Source organism: Pteropus medius, unplaced genomic scaffold, assembly GCF_902729225.1.
Source record: "Pteropus medius unplaced genomic scaffold, Ma_sr-lr_union100, whole genome shotgun sequence".
NCBI classification, from domain to species: domain Eukaryota; kingdom Metazoa; phylum Chordata; class Mammalia; order Chiroptera; family Pteropodidae; genus Pteropus; species Pteropus medius.
In genome coordinates this window covers 22,828,823-22,842,929 of record NW_024351729.1, presented here as the reverse complement: position 1 = coordinate 22,842,929, position 14,107 = coordinate 22,828,823, and the positions used below count along the sequence as shown (strand labels likewise).

General features: G+C 55.7%; 1 protein-coding gene across 2 annotated transcripts; it reads left to right on the top strand.

Annotated features, from left to right (window-relative positions):
- Window positions 1–292: 292 nt before the first annotated feature.
- Window positions 293–7,302, top strand: IHH (Indian hedgehog signaling molecule). 2 transcript variants are annotated; one of them, XM_039844804.1, is made up of 3 exons: window positions 293–1,486; window positions 3,872–4,133; window positions 5,854–7,302. In XM_039844804.1, exons 1-3 carry the CDS (start codon window positions 1,175–1,177, stop codon window positions 6,510–6,512), a joined length of 1,233 nt encoding a protein of 410 aa, XP_039700738.1. In that variant the 5' UTR covers window positions 293–1,174; the 3' UTR covers window positions 6,513–7,302. The 2 variants fall into 2 exon arrangements, with proteins under 2 accessions (XP_039700738.1, XP_039700739.1); XM_039844805.1 differs by lacking the exon at window positions 293–1,486 and adding an exon at window positions 1,524–1,856 and having other exon boundaries at window positions 5,854–7,254.
- The last annotated feature ends 6,805 nt before the right edge of the window (window positions 7,303–14,107 follow it).

Sequence of the window (14,107 nt, the reverse complement as noted above, 5' to 3'; positions counted from 1 at the left end):
GGCCGGTGAAGTTCGCCAGTATTCTGTTGAGGTCACCATTTTGGCTGCTCTTCTCTACACCTTGGCCTGTCTCTTTGCAATTTCATCTTGCTCCTTTTAACAGTGTTTCCAACCCAAAAACCCCTACTGATTCTTCTAAGGACCGACGCCCCACTCCCAGCTTCACACCGGCGGCCCTGGGATGTGCACCGGGTCGATACAGAATTCAGCTGCACCAAGCTGAGAGGGCGCTGCGTCTTCTGAGCCAGGGTGGGGCACCAGGTTACTAGCGGCCTCCAGCCTTTTGGGTTTACTTCCCCGCAGGGCACACCGTAGGCGGCTGTGCGGTCCGGCCACTGCCCCCCGCCCCTCGCGTCCGGCCGCGCCGTGGGTTGCGGTCGCTGTGGGGGTGGCAGCTCCTGTCCGGGAGGTTTGCGCCTGGCGGGGCACCCCGGAGCCGCGGGGAGCCCAGAGGCGAGGCCAAGGTGGGGTGGGGCGCGTCCGGGCGGGGAGGGCAAACTCTGGCAGAGCAGGGGCCGCCGAGGGCAGCGGGCGGGCGGACGCGCGGCGGAGGAGCAAGCTGGACAAGGGCTGGCTAGTGCCGGGGCCGCCCGCCCGAGGGGGAGGAGGCTGTGCTGCCCTTGCTGCAGGTTCGCTGTCGAGCGTACAGGAGGCAGGGACATGGGTAGGGTGCGGTCTGCGCGGGGCCCGAGCCCGGATCTCTTCCATTTCCCCTCTCACTCGGCCCCGGGCTGCGCCGCAGACGGCAGCAGCTCCCGCTCCGCCCGAGCCGCCTGACCGCCGGGCCGGGGTGCTAACCGCGGGGCCCGCCAGCCCGCCGGCCCGGCCAGCCCAGCCCAGCCCGGCGGCCCGCAGCCCCGCCGCCCGCCGCCCCCCGCCGCCGCCGCGTTGCCAAAACAAACGGGCCGGCCTATTTATTGGCGGCCGGCGAGCCGGGCAGCTCAGAGTCGAGGCGCCGAGGGGGACAGCGTGCCGCCACCAGCCAGGGCCCCGGGCCCCCGCCCCGCACCTGAGTCCCACCGGCCCTGCGCTGCGCCACGCAGCCCATGGCGCCCCCACCTGGAGCCCCCTGGAGCCACCCGGACGCCTGAGCCCCCCGCAGCGCCCGGGTCGACTTGCCCACCCATCAGCCCACCAGGCGCCCTCGCCTGCCGCTCTCCCGGGCTCCCCGGCCATGTCTCCCGCCCGGCTCCGGCCTCGACTGCGGTTCTGCCTGCTCTTGCTGCTGCTGGTGGTGCCGGCGGCGCGGGGCTGCGGGCCGGGCCGGGTGGTGGGCAGCCGCCGGCGCCCGCCGCGCAAGCTCGTGCCGCTCGCCTATAAGCAGTTCAGTCCCAACGTGCCGGAGAAGACCCTGGGCGCCAGCGGGCGCTATGAAGGCAAGATCGCGCGCAGTTCGGAGCGCTTCAAGGAGCTCACTCCCAACTACAACCCCGACATCATCTTCAAGGACGAGGAGAACACGGGCGCCGACCGTCTCATGACCCAGGTGAGCGCGACCCGCCCTCGCAGGGCGCCGCCGCCGAAGCACTGCCACCTGCCCGGTCCTACCCGCCCCCCTGGCACCTTTTCTCGACTGGCTGGCACGCCCCCTGGCACCTGCCCCTCTCTCCAAGCCCGGCTGCCTCCTGCCCGAGATGGGCCGGCCAGGGGTCCCGACGGGAGCGTCGGCATCCCGGATACCGCCGGAGGCTGTGAGAAGAGCTCCTCACTGCCGAGCGCCACAGCCCAGCCGGCTGGCGGCGGTCCCTCTGCCCCAGAGCGCTGGCAGCTCGGGTCAGACGCGGCACCCGGAGGTACCTCGACCCGGCTGCCTCCTGCTCCTTCGGTACCCACGAGGTCCCTCCAGGCCTAACCAGGTGCACAGCTGCGCCCCTTTCATTTCGAAGCCATTCGGCACCCCGAGGCGAAGAAGCTCCGGGCGCGGAGGGCCCCATGACCTTTCCTCCACGCTCGCTCTTGGTTCGCCGCTCTGCCCTCTCCTGAAGCAGCGTTTCGGCGAGGTCTGGGGTTAAGGAGCAGCGTGGAAGGCGGAGGTGGGGAAGGGAACTTGCCGGGTGAGCCCACGTGTCTGTCCAGAGAGCTGAGCGGCGCAGCTGCAGTTGAAGGGTGGGGAGCTGGAGCCTTCCAGCTCTGGGACCGAATTTGGGGGATCCCTGGGCTTGGTGACGGAACTGAGAGGCTTGGAAGAGAGGGGCTTGGGATGCCAAGGACGCAGGGAGCAGAGCTAAAGTTAGTCTCTTGCGTGCTCGGAACAGGACCTGCGCTCAGCCCAACTTCGGCGAGAGTGGGAGGTGGTCGTGGGCCGGGAGAAAACCTTTCTTCTCTGCAACCGGGTCGGAGGGAAGAGACCTAGGCAGTCTCCCGGGGCTTCCCCCGCCGGCAGGAAGCTCGCGTTCTAGGTGCTTTAGGAAAAGCAGCTAGACCACGGCCCTCGGCATGCGCCTTGGCGCCGGGGCTGGCCGGCCAGTGTCGGGGCGAAGGTTGGCTGGTGGCCGGGCCGGGCCGGGCGCCGAGGAATGCAGATAAGGATCCGGGCCACGGGCTGGGCAATCATTGACAGCGCGCGCCCAAGCTCTGGACCCGAGGAGGAGGGGTAGCGGGGGAAAGAGGGGCGGGGAGCAGGGGCCCATGGGCGGACATAGGTGGGGGGCTAGAAGCCTGGCGGCAAGATACGTGGAGCTCCCTCCCGGGGCAGTGAGCGCCCCAGGTAGGCTGCTCGCCGGGGAGGACAGCCGGGCCTTGGGTTGTAGACGCCGTTGGCTCCTGGGAGACCGAGTCCAAGGGTCTGTGGGGCCGGGCTGTGCGGGCTGGGGGTAGGTTGAGACATGGGCTGCGAACACCTGGCAGCACCTCGCACTTCAGAGTCAAGGACTGTGGATGGGCCCCTTCTCCCGCCAGCCCCTCCTCTCAGTTAACTGCAGGGTCCCTTGGGCTGCAGGCACCCGGGAAGTCAGCACAGACAGGTGATCTCTCCCGTTCTTCCCCTGGGATGCATCTCTATTCCCACCCCGCGTGAGGCAGAGCGTGGAGCCAGCTCCCTGAGATCAGAGGCTCGGTTTCTCGTGTCCCTTCTCAGGGGTGGCGCAGAGGTACGGAGGGCTCTGGACTAAGGGAGAACGTTGCCTGGGATTATCAAACCAACCGCGACCCTTGTAGTGGAACACGCTCCGCGTCGCCCTCCTCTGAGCCAGGCCCGGCACTGGCCTTTCCACCGACTTCTGGTTCCAGGGCTGCCGAATCCCGGGAAGGGCTGCGGGCGGGTTTTGGATCGTAAGAGAGTCCCAGCAGGATTGCTTTGTGGCGCCCGAGGAATCCAGGCAGGCCAGTGATTCCCTTCCAACACACCCCTCAACGCTGCTGGGGCTCCGCACCTGCTGTGCCTCCAGGGCCGGTCTTCCCGGGCCTCAGCCCTGAGGATATGGTGACACCTACTGGGCACCATCGGCCTTGCATGCCTAGCAGGCCAGCCGCAGGCAGTCGGCTCGTTACCACCCCCACCCTCCAGATAGCGGGCAGTCAATTCCTGATCTCCGGTGCCTCGGTGAGCCATAGGGACTGGGCACTGGAAGGGTGAAGCCTGGTCTGTGGAATAATCAGTACCCTGAGCGGGGAAGAGCGAGCACGGGAGGAAGGGGCCACTTATCAGAAAAGGGAGACCCAAGGGTACGCGACTTGACTCGCCCTCCAGATTTGTGGCGCCACCGTGCGGTTCCGGTCCCTGGGGCAGCCGGATACTAGAGTGGAAGGAAGCACGTTAGGGCCCCCAGTTTCCCAACTCCAGTGGGTGCGGTGGGAAAGCCCAGGGCGAGGCTGCGGCTCCACCTGCATGTGCGCCAGTTCTTCTCCCTAACGCTGCGCTTTCCTCTCGCAGCGCTGCAAGGACCGCCTGAACTCCCTGGCCATCTCGGTGATGAACCAATGGCCTGGCGTGAAGCTGCGGGTGACCGAGGGCTGGGACGAAGACGGTCACCACTCGGAGGAGTCGCTTCACTATGAGGGCCGCGCAGTGGACATCACCACGTCGGACCGCGACCGCAATAAGTATGGGCTGCTGGCACGTTTGGCAGTGGAGGCCGGCTTCGACTGGGTGTATTACGAGTCCAAGGCCCACGTGCACTGCTCCGTCAAGTCCGGTGAGCCGCTGCCGGGGGACTGGGCCCGGGGCCGGGGCCGCAGGGCGTGGGCAGGAGGCGCAGGGCCCGCTGGGGCCAAGAAGGTGAAGAGACCCGCCCGGGGTTGGAGGCGGGAGCCCCGGGAAAGAGGACGTCGGCGGCGCTCCCCACTTCTGCTTGTGACAGCCTGCTCCTCCCGTGCCTGGTAGTGTCAATAGCAGGAGCCTTAGGGAGATAGGGCCCTGTCCCAGCGCTGCTGGGTGCCAACCTTGAGATCCACAGTCCAGAGCCTGCTGCAGGAGGTGCAAGACAGAGCAAGCTGGACAGATGTGGAAGCCAGGCTGTGACAGAGACAGCCTCCCCACCCAGTGCGGTGGAAAACCGAGTCGGGCGGTGGGGCCAGGGTGTGCCCAGACATCAGCATGCCTGACCAGGAGCCAGGAGCCCAGAGGTTCAGAACCCAGCATCGACTGCAGGTCAGGCCCTTGAGGGCAGGGCGTATCCCCCTCCTAGGGGGCGCAGGCGTCCCTAGCCTCTCCCTCAGGGTCCTGATGTTGGACATTTTGAGGCAAAGCAAGCCATGAGGGCCAGAATAAACAGAGTGGACTCAATAAAGTGGATTTTCCCAGATTTGCCGCCTTGTTGATCCGAATTGGCAGGCATTGAGGCCTCACCCCTCCCTCAAATCTTGTCAGTGTCCCTGTCACCCACACTGAACCCAGTCACGGATGCTTCAAATGGTTCCTGTGTGACTGCCAAGCCTGACTCCACGGGGTGGCAGGCTCAGCCCTCCATGCTGGCACCATGCAGTAGTCACACTTGTAGACCTGGAACGTTGAGACCAGGCCCACTTTTTCCTATTCCTGATACCACCCCCATCTCCCCGCCCCCTCCCCGGGCCTACAGTGGTAACCCCACCCCTACTCTTCCCCCCAGCACTTTCTTGCCAAAGGTATCTATTCCAAGTCACACTCACTCTTCCCCTGCAAACACCGGCCCAGAGCCAGCTCCCAGAGTGGCAATTCCATTCATTATTCCTGACCGCCGAACACTGTTCTCCATCCCACCAACTGATACCACTGTGTCTTGTCCCTGCACGAAGAGCCAGCACACGAACTGAAGACAGTGCTTCCGCCCTTGCCACTGAGCCAGACTTCCCCGGAGTCTGTATTTGCCCTGCAGTTGGTCTTCCCCTCACTTCCGTCTAGGCTCCAGGGGCCAGCTCTGGCACAGAACTTGGGGTGTCAGTCTGAGAGGGCAATTTCGGGGGAGCGTCTGATGAAGGAGTGAGAAATCATGGGACATCCAGACCCTAGAGGAGCCAAGCGACTCGCCTTTTCCACGAGGCTGCAGCTTTCTGGGTGTCAAGTCATGGCTGACCCTCAACCCCCAACCCCCACCCCCCACCTGGCTCAGCTGACCTCTGGCCTCCCTGCTTCACAGCCTTGTCAGGATTTAGACTAGATGGAGGACTTCAGCTGGCCTTCAGGAGGGCCCTTTCTTTCTCACTCACTGGAGCCACAATATGTTCCTCACTGGCAAAAGGGATTAGGCTGGGAGGAGAGCAGAAGACCACATTGTGGGGTGGGAGGGTTCAAGGCTGCATGGGAAAGGGGGCAGGGCCAAGATAGGGTGGGGGCTCTCTGGGAGCAAGAGGAGCTCTGCTGGGCTGGGGAGTGGGGTTGTGACTAAGAATCTGAGCTCCATAGCAGTAATACCTTCATGTCCCTTCTTCCCACAGAGCACTCAGCCGCGGCCAAGACAGGTGGCTGCTTCCCTGCTGGAGCCCAGGTGCGCCTGGAGAGCGGGGCACGTGTGGCTTTGTCAGCTGTGAGGCCAGGAGACCGAGTGCTGGCCATGGGGGAGGATGGGAACCCCACCTTCAGCGACGTGCTCATTTTCTTGGATCGAGAGCCAGATAGGCTGAGGGCCTTCCAGGTCATCGAGACCCAGGACCCCCCGCGCCGCTTGGCACTCACTCCTGCCCACCTGCTCTTCACTGCCAACAACCACACAGAACCGGCAGCCCACTTCCGGGCCACATTTGCTAGTCAAGTTCAGCCTGGTCACTATGTGCTGGTGGCTGGGGTGCCAGGCCTGCAGCCTGCCCGAGTGGCGGCTGTCTCCACACACATTGCCCTTGGGGCCTATGCCCCACTAACGAGGCACGGGACACTGGTGGTAGAGGATGTGGTGGCCTCCTGCTTCGCAGCCGTGGCTGACCACCACCTGGCTCAGTGGGTCTTCTGGCCCCTGCGACTATTTCACAACTTGGCGTGGAGCAGCTGGACCCCAGGGGAGGGTGTGCACTGGTACCCCCAGCTGCTCTACCGCCTGGGACAGCTCTTGCTGGAAGAGAACAGCTTTCACTCGCTGGGCATGGCAGTGCCAGGGAGCTGAAAAGATCCTTTCACTGCCCTCCCGAGACTGCCCAACTGGATCCAAAGGCCTTCCTGCCAGGAAGGCATTGGCCCTGGAAGGGACCCGAGCAGGGGGCACTGGATCCCACCATCTCTTCCACCACAGAGATATACTATTGAGACTTGACTGGGCGATGCCAGCGTCCCCACCCCCACCACCACCATCTTGGTGTAGTGACAGAGCTGCAAGCTGAGCTGGCAAGGGGGCGGGGTGGTCTGTCTTTCTATCCTATAGACCTCGAAGCTGGCACGGTGGGTCCCAACCCAGCCAGTTCTCACTGCAATTTTTGATACCTGCCTCCCCCAATGGGGTGAGCTCATTCCATTTGTCTTAGGCCCCTCTTCGGTGGGCTTGCACCTCAGTTGATGCTGCTAGATTCCCTGGGATCCAGCAGGGAGCCGGCTGGACTCAATGTTGCCCCAAATTGAGAAGGCCACAGGGTGGCACAGCCATTCTGGCCATCCTGAGGCATGACCTTCTTCCTTGGCCACACTCCTCGGGACACACCCAGAGACTGTTGCTGTCAGTGGGCGGAGTCTGTGTTCCAGCCAATGTGAGCACAGCGCCCAGGACCAGGGGAGTGGGCGGGGAGGTCCTTCCCACCTCTGCCAGGCTAAGCTCCTTCTTCTGCTGAACCATGACCCTCACCCCCTCCTCTGGTCAGTCTCCCCACCTTATTTATTGGCGCCGAGGGGGAAGCCCATGGAGAATTTTGGGGATGTTTTGGTCTTTTCTTCCTTTTGTAATAAAAATTATTTAAGTTGTTAGAGCCATAGAGTCCAGGATGCTGAGTGGGGTGCATACACAGGCAGTCTGAAGCCGGGAGTAGACCTGTCTAGGGGTGTGCTTACCTTCCCCGAAGGACAAAACCTCCAGTGCTCCCATGCCCTCTGCAGGCCCTTTCTCCCCAGGAGCTCTGCAGAGCCCCAACAGAGTGCTGTGCTGTGCGCCAGGCAGGGTGTTAGCGTGCTGACCCCGAGGCCGGCCCTAACACAGTGGGAGGAGAGAAGTGAGATAACTAGTACATGGTCACTTCACTCATCTAGAACCAGCTCCTGTGCTCTGGTCAAGGAGCTTCCCCTGTTTACTCTGGTTATTCTCGATGCCTGGCTTTCTGATTATTCACTGTGGATAATGGACTGTGGTATGAAATGATTCTGGAGACTGTACCTCTGCCTTGTGGCCCATTCTGACTTCTTGGATAAGTCGGGGGTTCCTTACCTAGCATTTCTTAAACCTCAGGATCAGCTAGGCAGCTTGTTTAAAAATGATCCTTGGACTCACTTCTAAGATTTTGCTTTGAAGCTGGAGAGCAAGGCCCAGGAATTTACTTTTACAAACACCCCAAACACGGCAGATGGTCCACGGACCACACTTTGAGAAACATTGCTTGGTCTAGAGAAGGCCCAGTTTGTTACCCAAACAGGATGACCCCCTTCTTCATTTTCTCTTAGTCTGTCCATCCCAAGGCAGGTTTTTCTGCGCTCACCGCAGATCGGCTGAGATTCCCAGGCCCAGTGGTACGATTGTTATATTTCAGAAATTTCATGAGCTGGGTGCAATAGGCCCTGGTGAGACGATTTACACCATGGAAACTGGTCCGTGCTACTAGTAAGGGTTTCCCCTCAGTGGAGAGCCAGTTTTTGCAGTACACGGCCACCCTGGTCCTAGCCTCGTACGGAGAGTGCAGTGTTGGGGGTGACTGCTCAGATCCTTACCTTACCCATTTCCCACCTCCACAGAGGAAAACTCCAGAGAAAACTTTATTCCTTGGAGACTGTGTCTTCTGGGGGGAGGGGGGAATAGGTCCCCACAGGCTGTAATGAATGACCACTGCTATCATTTAATGAAGACTCCCTGTTGCCAGGCCTTGTTCTAAGTGCTTTACATGTAGAACCCATTTAATTTTCATAACAACCCTTTGTGGTATATACTATAATATTACCATGTTCCTGGTGAGGACACAGAAACACAAGGAGGCTAAGTAACTTGCCCAAGATAAGCAAGTGACAGAAGCAGGATTTGAACCCATGCATCTATCTGGCTTTTGGGCTCATTGCATTTTGTTTTGTTTTGTTTTTGAGGTAACATTGGTTAATAACATTATATAACTTTTACAACATTATAATTCATTATCTGTACACACTGTAGCGTGCTCACCACCATAAGTCTAGTTTCCACCCATCACCATACATCTGACTCCCTCTTACCCATTTCTCCCTTCCCCCACGTTTCTAAGGCCCCCTGTTTATACCACAGGCTTTTCCCTTGGTGAACTTGGGTCCTCAATGGAAGGTACTCTTAGCATTTCAGGCCTGGAAATCTGCTTTGTTAGTACATCTAGGTTTGACTCACTGCTCTGTGGCAGACTGTCATGGACCAGGCTCACAGGAACCAGAATGTCCATGAACTTATTTATAGTGAGAAACATAAAAGGTCAAGGTCAAGGTACTCTTGTCCACTCATTTGCACATTCTCACCCTTGTAGACAGAGGCTCTCTCCTATGGAGTTGAGGGGGCTTACCTCTCCTACTGGGCCTGGGCACATTCTATCCTATAAACAGAGCCATTAGGTGTCCCCAGACCGTTATGTTCTAGATGGGTGTCCTCAGGAAACACATTCATTCATCAGACAGAGAAGGCTGCAAAGGTTCAGCCCCTCAAAAGACCAACCTTGGGGTAGAAGTTGGACCTGCAGCTTTTCTGGGAATCCTGGGCCCAGATCTGAGGAGACTGTGTGAGCAGTGAGACAAAGAGAGACAGCCTGTCATCCTCCATCTCTGCAGTGTGATTGCCCCAACCTCTTCCACCAGAACCTAGCTCGCCCCATCCTCTATGATGCCAAGACTCAGAAGGTCAACTATAGCACTCGGACCCAGGAAGCTACTGATCCAATGCTTGCCTCTTCTCTCAGGCTCATGCTCAGCCCCCAAAGTGGCTCAATCCACAATTGTAAACTTCATTCACCTGTTCGGTCATTGTTTACTGGATACCCTTGTGTCAGGCACTGTGCCAAAGTGAGGGAAAGAGGCAGTTTCTGTCCTCAATGAACTGGATGGTAGGGAACAGCTCAAGGAGATGGATGTCTACACCATGTACTGAGTGCTGTGCCTGACACTCTCACAGGGGCTATTGGAGTGCTGCAGAGAGGCTAGGAACTAGGAAGACTTCCTAGAGATGAAGATCATGCAGGGAGGGCAAGAAAGAGTTTGCGGGTGAGTAAAGGAAGGGGTCTGGACTGAGGACATAGTAAATGCAAAGGCTTGGAGGCGTGAGTGAGCCTGGGATTTTGGAGGAATCACCACCAGGTCAGCATCACAAAGCTATGTGGTGTATGTGGATTTGGAAAAGCTGAGGTGGTGCAAGAGTTGGATTGCACAGAACCTTGTGTTCCATGCACTGGGACTTTATCCTGAAGGCTTGGGGGAGCACCTGGAGAGTTTGAAGCTGGGAAGCTCGTGACTAGATTGTTTGAGAAAGCTTACCTGGCTGCAGGGTAGAGGACAGACCAGAGAAGGCAGCCTTGGAAGCGAGGAGTCCATTTACTGGAGAGAAAAGTTGGTGACCTGGACTGAAGAGGTGGTTGTGGGGTCAAAAAGAAGATAATGGATTGTGGACACTTATGCAGGAAAGTGACCAGGACTTGAAGCCTGTTTGGATGAGCAATGATGGTGAGGAAAGGGCCCAAGGCAACTTCAGGTTTTTAAGCCTGAGATTCAGCACTCTTGACCTTGGTTCTCCTCTGGCCTTCCTGCCTGCACTAGTAATGGAGATGTTTAGGGTTTTCCCATGAAGAAGTCCTCCCTTCTCACTGGCCCAGAGCTGGTCTTCTTGGGTTCAAAGCACCCTTCAGACACCTGCTCTCTCTGCCTTCCCCCAACATACCGTGAGTGCATGGGGAGGAAACGTGGAGTAGCCCCTTATAGCCAAGTCCAAGCAAGGTACAAAGTACAAGACATGTGCCTAGTCTACAGGTCCTCGGGGAAAGCTGGAGATAGGGAGAACTGGAAAATCAGGGTACAGGAGACAAAGTGGGGGAAGCTCCTGACCATGAGACCTCTGGAGCTACCTGGGCAGACTGCCCTCAACACAGGGGTCACTTGCACCCTGGCTCCCTGACTTGCCTGTGAGGAGGCCTCTCTTCAGGCACTCATCCCCAAATTGTCCTTGCAACCTCCTCTCTCGTTTGGAAAGGCTCAGTCACCCTGTGCATGGCCTTTCCTAAGCCATGTGAACCTGCGCTCACTGGTCTTCCCCAACACAGCCTGAAGGCACTGCCTGCCTGCAGGATGGCTTCTAACAGCGAGTAGTGCTGTGTTGGGAAGGGCTGAGCTGAGTGCAACATTAGGCAACTAGGCCTGCTACTAGCATCTGCAGCCCGAGTGTGGGGACTGGAAATAGTCGTCCCTCCTTTAAAAAGCTTAAAAAAGTAGCAAAGTCCAGACCAGAACCCAAGTCTCCTGTAGCAGCAACTGAGGGAGGTGGAAACTGATGACTCAGTCTCCCAGGAGAAGTCACTCCCAGCATCAGCCTGAGAAGTCTAATAGCACTGAGCGTGGCCAAGAACCTGTCTGGGAAGGTGGTCTTGGAGGAATAATGTTCTAGATATCGTGAGAGGATCCCATTTTGGTGGGAGTGGCAATGGTTAAAATACGTCCACAATTATTTGACACTCCTCTCCCCTTGAATCTGGTTTAAGGCTAGAAAAGGCCATGTAGGTTCTGCCAGGTTTTACTCTGAGATTGCCAAGCTGGAGCAGCTATAGATAGGTGTTCCTGTCCATAGCCTAGCAAGCATCCAGCTGACAGCCAACACCAACTGTCAGCCATGTGTGCCATCTTGGACGTCCAGCCCAATGGAGCTGTCAGATGGCTGCAGCCCTTGCCAATGTCTAAATGCAACTCTATGAGAGACTCCAAGAGGGAACTGCCTGGTCAAGCTCTTCCTGAATTCCTGACCCACAAATTCATAAGCAAAATAGAATGATTGTTTGGGATCTTGAAATTTGGAATAATTTCTTACGCAGCAATAGTAATCAGAACAAAGAGCAAAAAGGGAATGGGAAATGATGAGGGCATCTTCTGAGTCTTTCCAGGGTCCTTTAATATACTTTTACACAAAAGCTTTTAAAAATAGAACCTGAATGAGGCTGGAGGAGGTGCGATACTCCTTTCTCTTCTAAAGGGGAAGTGTGAGAAGACACACTGACTTGGAATAAACGTGGAGTGGATAGAGATGGAGAAAAGGGGGAGGGATGGAGAAGCACACCTCTCCACACTCAGCCAACTGAAAAAATACTATGTGTCTACTCAGGTGGCAAGATCTCTGATGATAGCAAACTCTTGGAGGAGTGAAGAGCCTTCTGGAAGGAAGGAGGCTCATGCATCTGAGTTAGTGGATAGAAAGTATCTGGCCAAGTGGAAGGAAATGCTATTAGAGAGTATTAGAAAAGACAAATGATAGATGTTAAAGAAAGTGCTCAGAGATCGGGCCAGACCTGGGAAAAGGCTGGACATTCCTGTGAACAGTGGCTGGTCACGTTTTCCCAGAGTGCCCTTGTAAGCAGAAACTTGTAGGGCCTCAACAGGAAGGTCCACAAAAACAAACTAAAGCATTCTTTTGCCCTAATGAATCCCAGGTGTCTCTGCATCTGACTTCTGCACACACCTCCAACTGCTCAGCTTAAGAAAACTCAGAGGAAAGTGACCAGGCAGATAGATAATAGGAAATGAGTGTGGCTCCAGGGAGCGGTTGAGAGTGTAGGGTTGGAATGGTTAGCGTGAAGATGGGTTTCTTCCTAGAGAAGCAAAAATGGGCATGATTAAAATCCAATAAAGAGGTGAAAATAGCAAATTTATAGTGAAGAATCCTGGCAGACACCACTTTAGGCAAGTGATCAAAGTTAACATCACCAATAAAACATTGACAGCATATACCCTCCGATATGATGAACTAAGAAAGGCATATAACCTCTGTGCTCTGCTTCCCATATAACCTTACTCTATCATGAGAAATAAATCCATGTTGAGAAATATTCTACAAAATAATTGACAGCTCTCTTCAAAAGAGTCAAAGGCATGAAAAATTGAGGAAGTGCCCCTGTTGGAATCCTGGATTGGCTACCAAAACAGGAAAAGGATTTTAGTGGACAAACTTGTGAACTCTAAATAAATTCTATACTTTCATTAATAGTATTTGTTGTATGAAGGTTAATATTTTAGTTTTGATAAATAATCTATGGTCATGTAAGAGGTTAATCTGGGGTGAAAGACTTATGAGAACTCCCTGTACTGTCTTTGTGAATCTTCTATATATCTCACAATTTTAAAAATGAAAAAAATCTAAAAGATAGACTCTCATGGATCAGTCAAAGGTGGGATCCCTCCTCATACATGAAATCCAAGCCAACTTCCACACTCAGAGGAAGCCAGTTGCACTGAGCCGATGGCCATGTCATGATACCTTTACTTGGGAGAGGACTCTAGTCAAAAATGGATTGGAAAAGGGTTTGAGGAATTAGGATGGAAAATCACAGAATAGTGGTGTTCTTCATTTATTCAGAACATATAATGAGCCAGGTACTGTACAAAGTTCTTCAAGTTTTTTATCCCACTTACATCTCACAACCTTTGAGCTATTGAAGTTTCTCTGTTTACAGATGAGGAGACTGGGTCTTACAGGAGTGAGGAAACAAGATCATACAGCTAAAAGCTGGCACAGTTGGGATTCAGATCCATTCTGCTATACTCCAGAACTTGTTCTTAACCACTTCACTGTACTTTCTTCTCAGAGATGCCCCTCATTTAGTTCATACCTTGGGTTTCTGCGCTGGGATGGATGGGGAATGAGGAGATTGAAGGCAGGACGAAGTGGATGGCCTAGGATAGGCTGGTCAGCCAGAGCTGTCCATGGTGCTGGACAGAGAAGCTTGGAGCTAGAGGGCCAGCAGGAGATGGTGTCGGGAAGACAGCTGGGAGAACCCACTCAGAAAAGGAACACTGCTCAGAGTAGAAGTAAAAAGCCATTAGATGTGCTGACAGTTCCTCCACCAATGAGGAGGAATTAGAGAGGAAGGGACTTCAAGTTTTGGCTTGAAATAAATAACCAAGTCTACAGTAGCTTGTGAGGTAGGGTTTGTCCTCAGATCTGACTTGCAACTAATATTATTCAATATAGTTATACTGATTATTGAAATCTGGTGATACTTTGGTACTTGTTGGTAAATAGTCACTGACTGAGTCTTCCACTGCTGTGGCCGCTCTCCTAGTCCCCTTCCTGTACCCCAAGGCTTCCCCATGACCCAACAACTAAAGCGTTAAGACTTGGCATGATGTGGGCTTTTAGGACCCTACTCTGGCTCCAAAGCCAGCTGGTGCCCATTCTCATAGTCAATACTCATGCCTTACTAATTGTTAAGTATTTTGAATATTACCTCTGTTTGTTCCCATTTTACAGATGAGGAATATTTTACAGATGTTTAACAATTTGCTTAAAATTTCTCAGCTATTGAATACTAAAATCAGGACCTGAACTCAAGTCTCTGGGATCAAACCTCATGGTTTTTTCCCCCTCCA